At 39.5% G+C, this 17,077-nt stretch overlaps 2 protein-coding genes across 5 annotated transcripts in view; both read left to right on the forward strand.

The window, feature by feature from the left end:
- Positions 1–2,988: 2,988 nt before the first annotated feature.
- Positions 2,989–17,077, forward strand: part of LOC106813595 (poly(A) polymerase type 3-like) — a gene marked incomplete at its 5' end in the record, with an annotated part of 61,415 nt that continues 47,326 nt past the window's right edge. For all 4 annotated transcript variants that reach the window (XM_014817772.1, XM_014817774.1, XM_014817773.1 and 1 more), the window contains 4 exon segments: positions 2,989–3,055; positions 5,256–5,337; positions 5,561–5,670; positions 6,077–6,242. In XM_014817772.1, the coding sequence (XP_014673258.1) occupies positions 2,989–3,055; positions 5,256–5,337; positions 5,561–5,670; positions 6,077–6,242 (425 nt within the window).
- LOC106813597 lies at positions 12,211–13,164 on the forward strand. Its single transcript, XM_014817776.1, has 2 exons — positions 12,211–12,253; positions 12,332–13,164. The coding sequence occupies exon 2, from the start codon at positions 12,367–12,369 to the stop codon at positions 12,874–12,876; it is 510 nt and encodes a 169-aa protein (XP_014673262.1). The 5' UTR covers positions 12,211–12,253; positions 12,332–12,366; the 3' UTR covers positions 12,877–13,164.

The following is a 17,077-nucleotide window of genomic DNA, read 5'->3' on the forward strand; positions in this document are numbered from 1 at the left end:
GTTCGAATCTTTAAAGAATGGGAACGTTGCTGACGTATTTTCCGTTAGTCTCTGCATACATCCTCCATAGTGGCGAAAGGAACTCTGTCCAGATAGTGTGTCGCTTCGCTTATCTTCTCCAGTCATTCAACGAAAGAATTCAAATCAGTAGTGTCTTGTTCTCCGTGGGTTTGTATAGAAATGTTTCTCAATCTGCTTTACTCGTGTCCTGGTGCAAGTATCCTGAATACATCCAACCCGAGATTCTCGATTGACTCTCTCTGCAATTCTTGCTCGATGTCTGCGTGTAGACATCAAAACCCATGTATATCGTCGGCAGCTTTCATTCTCGTAAAGCTGCATAAAAGGATAGTTCGGAGGCTTCACCAAGACAGTTTTTTAACCACATTGTCTTTGTACCAGGGCCATACCATCTAAAATCACAGCAAGCTGAGTTTGCTGGATCGATTCTCTGGTGGCAAATTTTCTTAGCTTTAGTAGTATGGCCTGTTTCGTCTTCCTCATGTTTCATCCAGATTTCCGTTTGCCAACGCCCATGGATTAGCCGAGACGATGGAGAGCACGTCTTTCATTGTCAAGCTTTCTTGTTTGTCCAATCAGAGGACATTTGGCAAATAAGATTTTATCTGCGTTAATTCATTATCTACCTGAACTCGTCCTGTTTTGTAGTTTCTCTTTCACCGTTATGTCACTAATGCTTTTCAGCGTTCGCTTCTTCAATGGCTCAAAGAAACCTGGGCTTCATCTCCCACACCTCTCTTCTCGAAGAGTGTCATAGCAGCTTGGCCTTATTCCTATCCAAATAGATGCACTACTATGGTCCAGCTGTAAGCTGTGGGCCAGTGAGTAGACTGACTATTTCAGAGTGGACACGAATGGGTTGATCAGTTCGACTTCAAGCAGGCTTACCAGTACAAGTGATATCCTTTCAAATCCTTGTTTATTCCTGGTTTGGCTCAGCATCAGTAGGGTGCCTGAAGGCAGAGTTACCACCCCCCCCCCCCCCCCCCCCCCCTCCATGCATTTCGCAATAATCTAAAAATGAGCCTTCTGTATTCCGCCATGAGTAATGTCCCTGATGGCCCTGGCTTAATATTAAAGCCTTGGTGCCGCCGCTGTCTGAGTGTCTTTGTTTAATGTTCTTCGACTACTTGATTCCCCAAGCGTTGACAATCTCCGCATAGTACTTGACATATATCCTGGCATAATCTGGTTTCATAGGCGCAGTCACCACGAATCATGTGTGATTGCAAGATAATGCAACGCCAATTCCCCTCTCGACAAGCTTCGCAACAGGTTGAGTATATTCGTCTGTATCTGTCCAGAAAAACATGAAGTGCAACTATATGATCTGCAGTTTTGCAGACAATGTCAAAATAGCAAGCTGAAGACGACAATGATGTTAGAATTTCGATGGCAATTGATGAACGATGAGTATGAATGATAGAATAAAGCTAGCTAACAGACACGCTGTCGAACATCAGTCATGGTAAGCACTTGCCCATGGCACAACCTTGTCTATGTAAATGTAATTGTAAATGTAAATGTAATTGTAAATATGTAGGTGATTCTAACATAAGGCCTAGTACACTGTAATCAAAAACCTACTGACCCTTTTACTTTCTGAGTTCTTATTCTTCATTCATTGATCATGATTGTATGACCTAATAGTTGAGAAAAATTTGACATGGTGTACACAGGTACGGCGCTCAAGGCAGAGTGAATTTGTTATTAGGGTACTGTTAAAATCAATAATCTGGTTGAACATAATCAACACGGGCCCCAGTTTCAATAGCAAAACCTGGCAAGGACTACGAGCACGGAAGGTGACTGATTTTATAATGTTTAGTATCCTGTAGTTGATTCAGATAGAAAAGAGTTCCGCGAATATGTAGTGTCTTGTAACCAATGTTTGGCCTGCTTTTGCCGCTAAAAATACGACAGGATAAGAAAGTGCATGCCAAGCTAGACCTTTGTGGGCCTAATTAATTTGAAATTCACATTAAAAAAAGTATAAGATTGTATCAGGAGATATGCCTATACCATATTGGCAGTTTAGTTTTTCAAATTTCAGCCAACTAATTCAAGCATTGTCAAGTTTTTACATTTTTGGCTATTTTAGCGCCCAAAATAAGGCAATTTTAAGAAATATGTCAAAGACTCGTTCCATACCATAGCATAAGATAAAAATAACAGCAAACTTTTAGTTGTTTACTATTAAATCAACTTATCTACATCTCGTTTGCTGCCGGAATTAGACACAGCTCAGACCAACAATAACATTGGTAACGGATACTGATAGGGCATTTTCTGACAGGGGGTCCGATTTCTTAAAGCAGGGAGCGGTCAAAGTTTCATGACCTTTTGACCTCTGCTGAGGTTACATATCATAAACAGATTTGTGCATATGATGGAGGTATTAAGTGTAGAGGACAAAACTACCAACATTTTGAGGCGGTCATTTGGTCACTGTATGTGCCATTCCTTGCAAAATTATCAATTTTTAATTGTCCCCTACCCATAATTAGCAGTCGTGTGCCTCCACCAACGAGTGACCCATATATCAAGTGCAATCTTCTACCATTAAGCTGTGAGTCATCGGCTTGCCTTCATGGTTTTGTTTTTCATTCTATGGACAGTAGGCCCTTTCAAAAAAATATAGTGAGATTTGCCAACCCCAGGTGGTACCAGATTGATGAAAGTTGGGGGTCTGGCTCATGGACTATTTATGGTCTGAAATGTTTGTTTTGCTTTTTTGGTGCGCTACATATAATCGCATTGCCTAACAGATTTATAATAAGTGTACAATGTCTCAATGAATACAATTGTTGTAAAAAAAAAGATGAAAAAGATAAATGAAAAATTTTGATTCGGCCCCTTTTTGGTGAGTCGGTCGGGTGAGGGCAAACAAACAATATTTTTATTATGGCCCTACCGTTATTGGGTCACTTATATTGTATATATTTATTATTATTGATATTTTTTTAGAATGGTGGTGTTAAACAAGATGAACTCACTAGTCAAGGAATGGATTAAAAATATTGCTATAGAAAAGGTTAGTATTGGATAAAAATAATTGGAAAACAGTTTTGAATAGAATAATGTTAATGCTTATCTGTGTGGGTGGGTGAGTGAGTGTGTGCATGTGTGTTCATGGCTGATTTGGTACACGTAGTGTGTGCACATGCGTGTTTAGAAGGCAAGCGTCGTGTTATGCATACTTCAAACGAAAAGTAAAAAGAATCGTTTAACTTCAGTGATTTTCTTCTAGTTATACAGACTGTAATGTAGAGTACTGTTTCCTGTCACATATTTAATATTTTATGCTTGTAGCTTTCTATTATAAATTCTTGGTGCCAATTTATAGAGTAGACAGTGGTGAACTGCAGCGTGAGAAACTAGCGGTCCGGCCCATACGCCAGTTGTCCGCACTCTCAATTACCGGGCGACTGCTTGCTGGATGTCAGCTGGTCCGGCGGGGCGAACTTAGATAATTCGCCCTCACACTTCAGAACGCATCAACGACATGATGTCGCACACGTATATAAAAACTCGCGACAGTCTAAGAAATGCGGTGTGCCTACATCGCCGGGCAGCCCAGAGTTTTATATGGCCCACATAACAATAAGTTTTGTTGATCGCAGGGGGTTATCGTGGGGATGAGCGGCGGACGACCGAGTGACACCTGACACGCAGCAGTAATCAACCTGGTAACTGAAATTCGTCAGCCTTTTCTTAAAGTAGAAAGTGGACTATTTTGTATTCAGTTAGATATCTAGAAGCAATATTCTAGAAGTATGATTCTAGAGTTCTACGGCAACTTGGTAACTTTGCCGGATGTGCGGCGAGCAGTTGATCTTGCGATGGGGTACCTGGACTGGGAGGAGAAAAACGGAAAGTAAAAACCTTGCCAGGAAGGCTCCCGGCATTGCCTAGAGATTTGCCGAGTACAAGATTTTTAACATACTCAAAGTAATATAAAACAACGCTCTGAAGTTCTGAACTTGCTCCAGTCGCGATGCTAAAAAGAGAAGTTGAAAGATGAAGAGAATGAAGCTAAAAAAAAAAAGAAGAAAACTTGTGAAAAATAACCATACATCATTATACCATGATTATAATTCTTGATTTCCTTCTTTGTCATATGTTACCTGACTATGTGTACTGGTGATAGTGGCATGGTCTGTCGTCTGAATTGAAATGAATAACGATGTGATTGCTTGCTTAGTCGGAGTGAAAATGAGATAAAAAAAATGTGATCGATGTAATTTGTTGACTGATTTCCTTTTAAACACTGATAGTCTCATTAAATGGTGAAGCTCAAAGAACGACGTATTGGCTTAAGGGTAGTTATATTGACGTTAGTCACACTGCGCTGGCTCTGAAGTGGGCTGAACTGCTGGATGAATAATATTAGAGTCAGGCATCAAAATTATGAAAATTTTAACAAGAATCATGCTATGAAAAAGTAGCGTGGCCAAGGCCTAAATAGCTCCCGTAAAAAAAAAGAAAATTTTTATGGCTGCGCCGCACAGGGAAATCAAAACAATTACCAAAACTTATTATTTTTTGTATTTTCTAGCTAAACGTTCTACATTATTCTAATGAAATGAATGGTAAATTTAATCAATATAGACTCCAAATAGTCAAATTCGAAGCCTAAGGTCCATGCGAAGTACACAAACTCCATGTTTGTTGTGTTCGATTTTCTAGGTCATGCTGTTAAACCTCTGCTAATTCGATAATACTGGGCATCCCCGACCAATCACTGAATCAGCCAGCGATCACGTAATAAAATATGACAATTTTGATGATAATAGGAATAATGGCCGGTCTTCAGAGACCGCTGATCTTTGAAATCGACTTGCGGACTTGTTCCGATTTACTACGCATCAGTGTATCGAAACGTGTAAAAAATATAATGTCTAAGAATACCTTAGAATGCACATCACCAAATTTCACCATCCCCCTCCCCCCTATAAAAACGTCCCCACATCCGAGTCATTCACTTTGCTATGACAGAAATCCTGGACCAGTGCCTACTGACCAGGACCAGTGCTTCCTCAGAGGCACTGGTCCTGCTGGACCAGTGCCTCCAATTATCAGTTTTTCACCCTGGACTGATAAGTGTAAATCATAATAAATGAGTGCAATGAATAATATATATGTATGATAATACTATATATTGACTGGCTGGTGGGGGGGGGGCATAGTTAGAATTTCTCCATGTTACAATCATTGAAATTTGTGTCCTGCAGAATATGCCGCCTAACGTTGCAGAAACACTTGGTGGAAAGATTTACACCTTTGGTTCTTACAGACTTGGAGTGCACACAAAAGGTTAGTGCTACTGATACATATGGCTCATATCCTTCGTAGGATTCAAACTGTATACATCCTCTCCTGATTCACAAACCATTGAAACATTTATGGAGAATAGTTTACACTACCTACCTAGACACAGATGAAAAACTGCAGGTTTTACTAAACTTTTGCCTGATGAACTATGGTCAGTCGCGATGGTGTTGGTAACTCTGTGCTACATTGAGGTGTTTGTAAACAGGTGCTGATATAGACACGTTGTGTGTAGCACCCAGACATGTCGACCGGTCAGATTTCTTTTCATCATTCGTCGAACTGTTAAAGAACCAACCAAACGTAAAAGATCTCAGGGTATGTTGTTGTCCGCTTGTGGTGCCGGCGTTAGCATAATGTGGTTTTTTTCATTGCATTTGATTATCTGTAATGTACTATTTTCTTGCCTTAAAAATTTATGTTTGAGAGTGATCATCTGTGTTAAGAAGCAAGTTAGAAGTAATGTGTTTCTACATGTGTTCATCCCACCACATCTTTGAAAAATTATGTAATTCTTGGCTTGACTTTGCAAACCTGAGGTTGTTCAGTTTAACCTTCTTGTTTAGTTGGTTTTACTTCTCAATAACTCGATTTTATTCCTCAAATTTTACTCAAGAATCATGTTTGCTGTACTGTTACTGGAGAATTCTATAGTTGGAATTCTCAGATAAAAAGAACAAACAAGTTGCATTCAAAAGATAATTCAGTGGTTATCCTATCATAGGCTGTCGAGGAGGCATTTGTTCCTGTGATAAAGTTGGTGTTTGACGGCATAGAGCTTGATCTAACATTTGCCAGACTGGCACTGAGAGAAGTCCCTGACGATCAGAGCTTACAGGATGACTCGCTTCTGAAGAACCTGGATCCAAAGTGTGTTCGAAGTCTAAATGGTAGGTGATGTTGTCATCATGTCAGCATAGTCACAACATTATCCCAGGCTCGATATTAAGAAACTGCAAGGAAAAAATTCAACTGGACTTTCTAATAATGTGTGTTATGCGTGTGTGCGTAGGTATGTACATACATATATGTATGTATGTTTGTGTGCATGTATACGTGGATTGACAGCATATTCTTACACTGATTTTTAATGTAATGTCTCTATTGGCATCTATTGCCAATACGGGATTACGGCGCAAGCACCAGTCTCGACTAATCACGACCAAGTGCATCACAGCAGCAGCAGCAGCAGCAGCAGCAGCAGTAGGACAAGCGGCAAATATATAAATAGATGCAGGCATGAATACCTTTGTGCTTGTGTATACAACTGCTGTGTGAGCCAAGCACATACTGACATATATGGTTATACATACAGTAAAACTCGCATAAGTCGTCATCGTCTAACTCGTCAATTCACATAAGTCGTCATGGAAGTCAAAGTTCCTATTTTATCTCATAGTAAATCCATTGGAATAGCCCCGCCTAAGTCGTCATTATGTACAAGTCGACGCCATCAGACAGGGCCCATGTAAATTGTAATACAAACAACAATAATTTCCCATCTGTAAGTCGTCATCAGAAATGCCGATGGCGCGCGCAGTGTACGGTCTAGGGGATGTGCGAGCTGGCTGTCCCAGCTTTCATTTTTAGCTCACCTTGACATCGTAAAGCTGAGCTATTGCCATGGGTCGTCGTCCGTCGTACGTCCGTCTGTCCGTCCGTCCGTCCGTCCGTCAACATTTCGCTTCGGTCAACGATAACTCAGGAACCGTTTGGCCCACATGTTTGAAATTGGGTATAGTTGTTACTGCTATGCTCCCATATTAAACGTCCTATTTTCCTATTTGGATTTTTCTCATTTTTGGTATGTGAATGAATAAGGGCTAGGGGTTTTGATATTGAAAATTTTTTATGCAAATTAGGTAGGGTTTGGCAATTATATAGCATATTTTATAGACACAAACAGTCTGTGGTGTCACACTCGTCTGGTTCGTTTTACAAGATTTCATTGACAATATCTTTAATGCAAAATTGGTATTTCCTCTCCACCCTGCGATAAAACGTCTATATTAGAGTAAGATTTACAAAACATGTCGGAATGCAGCATAACCTATTTATTTCCAACGCCATCGCTACAAAGCGGGTATAGCGCATCTACGGCTCACAAATTGTGATTCTTTTGGTTTATAAATTATTATTGCGATATACAGATGGCAATCGTGTTCTATAATGTACGTCGATTGGTTGCTCAATTAAAACTGACTTCTTCTTACTCACTCATTTGTGTCCTTTTTGTGGTGAGCTACAGTGTCATTAACACTTTCATTCAGCTTGCAAATCCCCCAGATTCTCCAGCCCAATGCAGGGGGCAAAGTTAACGCGAGTCCGGAGTCAAATGCTCCCTGATTTACTGCCGGACTCCCTGATTTGACATAATAATGCAGGAGTCGCGCGCAGGAGTCCGCGTGACTTCCTGAAAATTCTGCGATACTAACTAGTTCATTCCAGAGCACGGCATCGCGGAATTACCCGTATTTTTGCTCACCTTGACATCGTCAGATGAGCTATTGCCGTGGGGCGTCGTCTGTCGTCCATTCGTCCGTTCGTCCGTCCGTCAACATTTGGCTACAGTCAACGATAACTTGAGAACCGTTTGACTCACATGTTTCAAAATTACATACAGTTTCAGGGCTTGAAACTAACGCTCGCCCGCCCCCGGAGCTAGTAGAAATCAGTAAGGCGCTAGTAGAATGTTGGGCTGACCAGCCCTGTTGGCGAGTGGGAATGCCTACCAGATAACATATTACTAATACTTTTTCAGCAACTACTAACTTGGCCGAACTAGTAATAAGTAATGTAAAATTTGCGTGTGCAAACATAATAAAATTGCATAATAAAAACATAATAATATATTCACGATACCTCAGACAATAAAATCGGTTCCAACCGCCATGCTGCTCTATTCATAGCTCATGCCAATCCCCTCACAGTGTAATGTTTATACGCAATACGTTTCTGTTCTACTTTCTGTTTACGTTCGTGGACCGGTTAGTTTATAGTGCAGTGACCGAAGCTGAAAAAGGGCTCTATTTAAGGAGATACCCCTACCGGAGGTATAACAAGCTGGGACTGGTCTCATTTTAACGTCTGGATCCCTAGTTTATGAAAAGACATGTTTTAGTTGCAGCAACCTTGTACACATGCCGAATTAACCTTTGTTTCGGTAACATCTGAAAAATGACATTCAGTTACTTGCTTATTTTATGAAATCAGCCCCATTATATTTTATAATTGATGGTTATATCAATGTATTTCATTGAAATAGATATGTAGCAATGTATTTGAGGCAGTTTTATGCTGCTAAGGGGGTTAAGGGGCCAAAATTATACTATATTATTGGCATTTTTTTGGCAATTTCGACCAAAATAATGTATATTTTCTTGCACTACTACACAATACATGTTTATCACTGTGTCAGATCTGACTGTATTCATGGGCCTAGATGTTGCTATTGATAAAAAAATTAGTTTCAGCATGGGTAAACGGGTTAGAACATCGTACATTAACGGTTCAACCCTTGTTTATGGTAACATCTGAAAAACTGACATTTTCAGTTACTTGCTTATTTTATGAAATCAGCCCCATTATATTTTATAATTAATGGTTATATCAATATATTTCATTGAAATAGATATGTAGCAATGTTTTTGAGGCAGTTTTATGCTGCTAAAGGAGTTAAGGGGCCAAAATTATACCCCAAATTTGGCTTTTTTTTTTGAAATTTTGACCAAAATAATGTATATTTTCTTGCATTATTTCACAATACATGTTATCACTGTGTCAGATCTGACTGTATTCATTGGCCTAGATGTGATATGTGATAAAAAATCAGTTTCAGCATGGTAAACGGTTACAACATGGTGCATTAACCCCTTATTGTGACAGACCTTAAACTACTTTTTCAGTTTACTTGCATATTTTATAAAATCAGCCATGCAGATGTTTAGAACTGATGGGTTTTTATCAATGTTTTTGATTTAGAAATATAGATAAAAGCAATGCATTTTAGGCAGTTCTATGCTGTTAAGGGGGTTAAGGGGTCAAAATTATACCCCAAATTTAGCATTTTTTGGCGATTTTGACCAAAATAATGTATATTTTCTTGCACTACTAAACCCAATACATGTTATCACTGTGTCAGATCTGACTGTATTCATGGGCCTAGATGTGCTATTGATAAAAAAATTAGTTTTCAGCATTTGTAAACGGTGAACATGGTACATTAACCCCTTGTTTACGGTAACATCTGAAAAACTGACATTTTCAGTTACTTGCTTATTTTATGAAATTGGCCCCATTATATTTTATAATTGATGGTTATATCAATGTATTTCATTAAAATAGATATGTAGCAGTGTTTTTGAGGCAGTTTTATGCTGCTAAGGGGGTTAAGGGGCCAAACTTAGACCCCAAATTTGGCATTTTTTTGGCAATTTCGACCAAAATAATGTATATTTTCTTGCACTATTCCACCAATACATGTTATCACTGTGTCAGATCTGACTGTATTCATGGGCCTAGATGTGCTATTGATAAAAAAAATTAGTCTTCGCATTGTAAACGGTAGGAACATTGGTACATTAACCCCCTTGTTTACGGTAACATCTGAAAAACTGACATTTTCAGTTACTTGGCTTATATTATAAATTGGCCCATTATATTTATAATTGATGTTATATCAATGTATTTCATTGAAATAGATATGTAGCCAGTGTTTTTGAGGCGTTTTATGCTGCTAAGGGGGTTAAGGGGCCAAACTTAGACCCCAAATTTGGCATTTTTTTGGCAATTTTGACCAAAATAATGTATATTTTCTTGCACTATTCCACCAATACATGTTATCACTGTGTCAGATCTGACTGTATTCATGGGCCTAGATGTGATATTGATAAAAAAATCAGTTTCAGCATGGTAAACGGGTACAACATGGAACATTAACCCCTTGTTTACGGTAACATCTGAAAAAATGACATTTTTAGTTACTTGCTTATTTTATAAAATCAGGCCCATTATATTTTATAATTGATGGTTATATCAATGTATTTCATTGAAATAGATATGTAGCAATGTATTTGAGGCAGTTTTTATGCTGCTAAGGGGGTTAAGGGGCCAAAATTACCCCAACATTTGGCATTTTTTTTGGAAATTTCGACCAAATAATGTTATTTTCTTGCACTATTTCACCAATACATGTTATCACTGTGTCAGATCTGACTGTATTCATGGGCCTAGATGTGCTATTGATAAAAAAAATCAGTTTCAGCATGGTAAACGGGTACACATGGGTACATTAACCCTTGTTTACGGTAACATCTGAAAAAATGGCATTTCCAGTTACTTGCTTATTTTATGAAATCAGCCCCATTATATTTTATAATTTATGGTTAATATAAGAAAGTTGCTGCACTGAACATCGAAATCAATGAATCCGAATGTAAGAACTTTGTTCCAGAGACATTGTACGATTTGATAGCATGGTGCACCTCGAAGGAATCTTTTGACAATGTTAGACACTGTGACTCAAGTGATGCTGACATGAGAGTGCTTGGTATCTGTCACAGTATCATTTCTCAGTCCTGTAAGATGCAAACACCCATTACATTTGGCCTTGGTGTTCAGATGCACCATGAATATGGGAGGAAGGAGCTTATAGACGTTCTCTGTACAGTGGGATATTCCATAAACTATAATGACGTGAGAAAGTTCTTAACATCAGTAGCTCTTAATCCACTTTCAGTACCATCTAAAGTGCAGGTTCCTCGTGGGATTTCACAGTTTGATCCTAGAAACCTTGAATCAGTCAGTGATGCTGCCATCGATGACTTTGATCATAATGAGGAGACAGTTGATGGGAAACGCACTACACATGCCATGGCTGTTGTGTTGTACCAACGATCTCCACTCAGTCATGATATGTCTTTGATTTCTTGTACAAAGCTGAAATACTTGGATACTGAGCAGTACAAGGAACAACAACTCCAAGGCTACCGCAGGTCTGCAAAGAAGCCATAGCCCACTGTAACCTATCAAGTGGAGGATGAAACGTCGGTAAGGTCATAATAAAAGATTTCGTATGGCAAGTGGCAAGGCCTGTGGAGATGGTGAATCTTAGCCATTCCGGCGTGGAGTGATTCAATGCCCTCGTCAGTACCAAGACTGTCCCCGTTACTGATACGATATCTTCCCTTCATCAATGCCTCACCATCTGACTTGTCAACCATTTTTACCACTTCGTTGAGGCTAGTGCACATATCTGAGGAGTGTGGGCAGCATCACATACTCATTACAGCAGACCTTGCCATCTACAGCAAGGCACATCATATTCTGTGGAGCAGACCAGAACCACTGGTGGGCAAAGTAACGATGAGGCTGGGAGGAATGCATCTGATAATGGTTTTCCTGGCGAGCATTGGCAAGATATTTGGAGGATGGTGGACTTCGATCGGTATGATAACGTGTCATCTATCAAGGACCACAGAACGCCGAGCGGTGGGGTTCTTTCCAGTTTGTTACCTACTTTATAAGGTCCAGGGGAGCAGACAAGTACTAACTACAGAAGGTTTCTCAAGGAATCGGAAACAAGGCAAGCCTGCGAATTATATCTCACAGTATATCTTGGAGAATGCAGAAGAATATGTTCCCAACGACAAATCATTATCTTGGCAGGAGGATTTAGTGAAGGAACTCTTGTGAAGGTGGTTGGCTCCATCTGGAGCGTCATCTGTTGATACTTGTACAGTAACAGGAGGAGGCCGATACACTTTATATCCTGCATGCCTGTGCACTATCAAAGGACCATAATAGAATCATAATCCGCTGTGATGACACAGATGTTCTTGGTCTTGCTGGTTTTACTATGTCAGCAGAGGACAACTGGCTGACTATGTGTACCTGTATGCTGGTCATCAGAAAGGAAGATGCTTCCTGTTCATACAATTGCGAATGAACTTGGCCCAACAATATGCGAGTGCCCCTGCTGCTCATGCCCTCACAGGATGCGGCACCACATGTTCAATGAACAGGATAGGAAAGAAAACGGCGTACTCGAAACTGGTGAAACATGCGGACAGTCTGACAAACCTCAAGTCATTCCATGAAGACGACATAAAGGAGAGCATCACGGTAGCCCGTAGCTACACACTACTCCTCTACGGGAAGAAGCAAATGGACACACTTGATGAGTTGCGGTACATCATGGCTACAATGACAGACAAGTATGCATCCATGCTTCCTCAAACAGTAGATGCCTTCCAACAACATGTCCTGCGCGCAAAGTACCAAACACGGATTTGGTGCAGGAGTCACATCCCCAACCAAGAGTTGATCGAACCGGTTGGCCATGGTTGGTCCGCTTGTGATGATGGAGGCATTACACAGACGTTGTTCACTCAGCCATCAGCTCCAGTTGAAGTTCGAGACCTGACACATTTCTACTGCACAGACAAAGACTGCTTGAGTGCGAGGAAATGTCCTTGTCTCCTTGCTGGACTAGAGTGCATCGATGCTTGTTCATGTACTGACTGAAAATCAGAACACCATACCAGAAGAGGGAAGTGGCACATAGATTTGTGTTGATAAGTGGCTATTGACATCATGGCCCACAGTGTTATGTAACCATTTAGCATTGTTGTAAACAGGGTTCATGTACCATGTTGTACTCAGCCTTCATCATGCTTCAACTGATTTTTATATCAATGCTACATCCAGACTGATGGATATATAGGCCTTCAGTCAGGTAGACCTATGATACTATTGTACCATGTATTGGTGGCAGTATGCATGGAAACGTTCTTTATTATGGTAAACATTATCAAAATTGCCAAATTTTTGGTATTATTTTGGGCCCTTAACCCTTTAACAGCATAGAACTGCCTAAAATGCATTGCTTTATCTATATTTCAATCAAAAACATTGATAAAACCATCAGTTCTAAACATCTGCATGGCTGATTTTATAAAATATGCAAGTAAACTGAAAAAGTAGTTTTAAGGTCTGTCACAAATAAGGGGTTAATGCACCATGTTGTAACCGTTTACCATGCTGAAACTGATTTTTTTTATCAATATCACATCTAGGCCCATGAATACAGTCAGATCTGACACAGTGATAACAATGTATTGGTGGAATAGTGCAAAAAATATACATTATTTTGGTCAAAAATTTCCAAAAAAAATGCCAAATTTGGGTATAATTTTGGCCCTTAACCCCCTTAGCAGCATAAACTGCCTCAAAAATATTGCTACATATTATTTCAATGAAATACTATGATATAACCATCAATTATAAAATATAATGGGGCTGATTTCATAAAATAAGCAAGTAACTGAAAATGTCAGTTTTTCAGATGTTACCATAAACAAGGGGTTAACCGTTAATGTACCATGTTCTACCCGTTTACCATGCTGAAACTAATTTTTTTATCAATAGCACATCTAGGCCCATGAATACAGTCAGATCTGACACAGTGATAACATGTATTGTGTAGTAGTGCAAGAAATATACATTATTTGGTTCGAAATGCCAAAAAATGCCAATATATAGTATAATTTTGGCCCCTTAACACCCCTTAGCAGCATAAAACTGCCTCAAATACATGCTACATATCTATTTCAATGAAATACATTGATATAACATCAATTATAAAATATAACTGGGGCTAATTTCACAAAATAAGCAAGTAACTGAAAATGTCATTTTTTCAGATGTTACCGTAAACAAAGGGTTAATTCGGCATGTTGTACAAGGTTGCTGCAACTACAACATGTCTTTTCATAAACTAGGGACCCATACGGTTAAAATGAGACCAGTCCCAGCTTGTTATACCTCCGGTAGGGGTGCACTTGATTTTTTGGGTCTCGGTCACTGCACTATAGGTTTCAGCTGACCTCAGGGTTAAACACTACAATCCCTCCCTTTTTCAAACGAAAAGATGATTTCAATTTGACGTTTGCTAAATATCAAATTAGAAACTCAACTTTACTTATACGGAGTTGGAATCACCCTGGTTAATATACAATCCAGTCTCTGTGTCTATAATTGACGCTGAGAGGGTCTATGCCCCCCAGGGTACTGCCGGAACGTACCCCGGGTACGGTCCGGTATACCAGAACGTACCCTGGTACTATCTAATATGCCAGACCGTACCTCGCCTACTCCACTAACGAGTCTAGGGAGTTGCCTACGACTGCTCCCTAACCCTAACCCTAACCCTAACCATATCAAATAGTTACCAGCTAGGGTACGTTCTCGATTCCGGTATACCGGACCGTACCCAAGGTATGTTCCGGCAGTACCATGGGGAACATAGATCCTATGAGCATAATTGACGTGGAATAGTAGTGATGGTTTTGTCAGGTACTGTTATGGAAATAACCTCTTTAAACCTACATTCTTGTAACTGGTATTCTAAGCCTTTTATAATACGATGTTCATCCTAACACTAGCATAACATGCTTCTATGTGGCTTATATTCAGTCAACTAAGCAATACAACTCTACAAATCTCAAACTAACACAAACAGGATAACTCAACTTATAACTCTATACTGTACTTGTACTAACTACTAACAAACTCTGTACTTGTAGCAGAGAATGACTAGAGTAGTAGAGATAGTCACAAACGGTTCAAATTAAACATGAACTTTCATATTTCCGTAGACTGACTAATAGTTCTAATCGTTACTATAAGGAATTATTCTGCTCTTATAACATAGTACTGATGTATATATATGTATATATATGTATGTATATCAAGAGCTAATAAACACCTAGAGTGTACAACGGGGAAATAGTGCTATTTCACGGCAATATTATTCTACTTTGCCTGCGAGTCTAGAATAATTTTATGATATTGCATTAAGCAGAATTCTTTGCTCTCTAAAACAAGACCAACCGCTTGTCAATACGATACTCTTAGGCTGAGATATTGGCTAGTAAACTTCCCCTCCCACAGGCCTCGAGGATGCGAGGCGGCGTGAGGCCTGTGGGAGGCATGATTACGCTCCAATATCTCGGCCTAGGAGTATTGTAGAGACAAGCGGTTAGTCTTATTTTAGAGAGCAAAGAATGCTGCTTAACGCAATACCATGAACTTAGTCTAGAACCGCATACAGAGTAGAATAATATTTTCGTGAAATAGCACTATTTTCCCGTTTTCCCGTTGTACACTCTAGGTATTTATTAGCTTTTGATAAACATATATATATATATATATATATATATATACTGAATCTCTGCTGAATCTAAATTTTCACAAAATTAAGGAATTTCGCAGAATGCATCTCGGAGCGTCTAAAATCAAAACCCAGATCCACCCACCTCACCCTCCCCCTACGCAAATGGCAAAATTTTGCTCACTGCGTAGCTTCAGCGCAGCACTTCAGAAAAGTAAGGGCTGGGAGATATTTTTAAGGGCTAGTAGATTTTACAGGTCACTAGCTCTGCTGGCTAGTGAACATTTTAGGTTAGTTTCAAGCCCTGCTGAGTTGTTACTCCTATGGGAGAGATGTGAACATCCTGTTTTGGAGTACGCCAGTTGACCTACTTTCAAGCCACACCCACTTTTTGGCAAAAATGGAAATGGCCATAAGTCGGTTCAGATTCAACGGATTTTGCTCATTTTTGGTATGTGAATGAATAAGGACTGGCCCCAAAACATATCACACAGGCTTTGATATTTTTTTTAAATTATGCAAATTAGGTAGATTTTAGCAATTTCACTATGCATTTCATTGTCTGCCTACGGTCAATGATAACTCAAGAACCGTTTGACCCACATGTTTCGAATTGCATACAGTTGTTACTCCTATGGGAGTGATTTGAACGTCCTATTTTGGAGCACGCCAGTCGACCTTGTTTCGAACCACGCCCACTTTTTGGCAAAAAATTGAAATGGCCACAAGTCAGTTCAGGTTCAACGGATTTTGCTCATTTTTGGTATGTAAATGAATAAGGACTGGCCCCAAAACATATCACACGGGTTTTGATATTTTTTTTAAATCATGCAAATTAGGTAGATTTTGGCAATTTCACTATGCATTTCAGTGTCTGCCTACGGTCAACGATAACTTAAGAACCGTCTGACCCACATGTTTCAAATTGCATACAGTTGTTACTCCTATGGGAGAGATTTGAACGTCCTGTTTTGAAGCACGCCAGTCGACCTACTTTCTAGCCATGCCCACTTAAATCGATAATCAAAAACCACAATGGCGATCATTTAGGTGTAGCGCCATCTCTCGCCCAGATTTCATACTTTCAGATCTCAAACATTTATTTGCGCATCAAAAATTACACATATATATAATTATCAAGAGTATATAATGGGAGATACACGCGGGTACACGCAGATACACGCACGTACACTCATACATTTAACAGCACAGCATATTTAATTTATTTATACAATATTTAATTAATTAGTCTAACTAGTATGTTATTTCTATAGTATTTACTGAGCAGTGGCCCCGAGTGGCTGAACTACGCTGACGTCACGCTCGGGATTACGAATCCTAGATACGGGCCTTAGCAACGACGAAACTAGGTTTCGTCGCTTGAAACTATGGTTTCTCGAATTATGATACAAATGGCGCGGTTGAAAGTGGGTTTCTTGCTCCCAAAACCTAGTTTCTTGCTCAAGAAACTAAGATTCCAGCTATAACTGCGGTTATAGGGCTAGAAACCAAGTTTCATGGCAAGAAACCTGGTTTTGTGAGCACGAAACCTGG

The sequence above is a fragment of the Priapulus caudatus genome, unplaced genomic scaffold (genome assembly GCF_000485595.1).
Source record: "Priapulus caudatus unplaced genomic scaffold, Priapulus_caudatus-5.0.1 Scaffold797, whole genome shotgun sequence".
Lineage (NCBI taxonomy): Eukaryota > Metazoa > Priapulida > Priapulimorpha > Priapulimorphida > Priapulidae > Priapulus > Priapulus caudatus.

Coding starts and splice junctions, on each gene's coding strand:
- LOC106813597 (XM_014817776.1), top strand. CDS start 12,367: ATGAACAGGATAGGAAAGAAAACGGCGTACTCGAAACTGGTGAAACAT.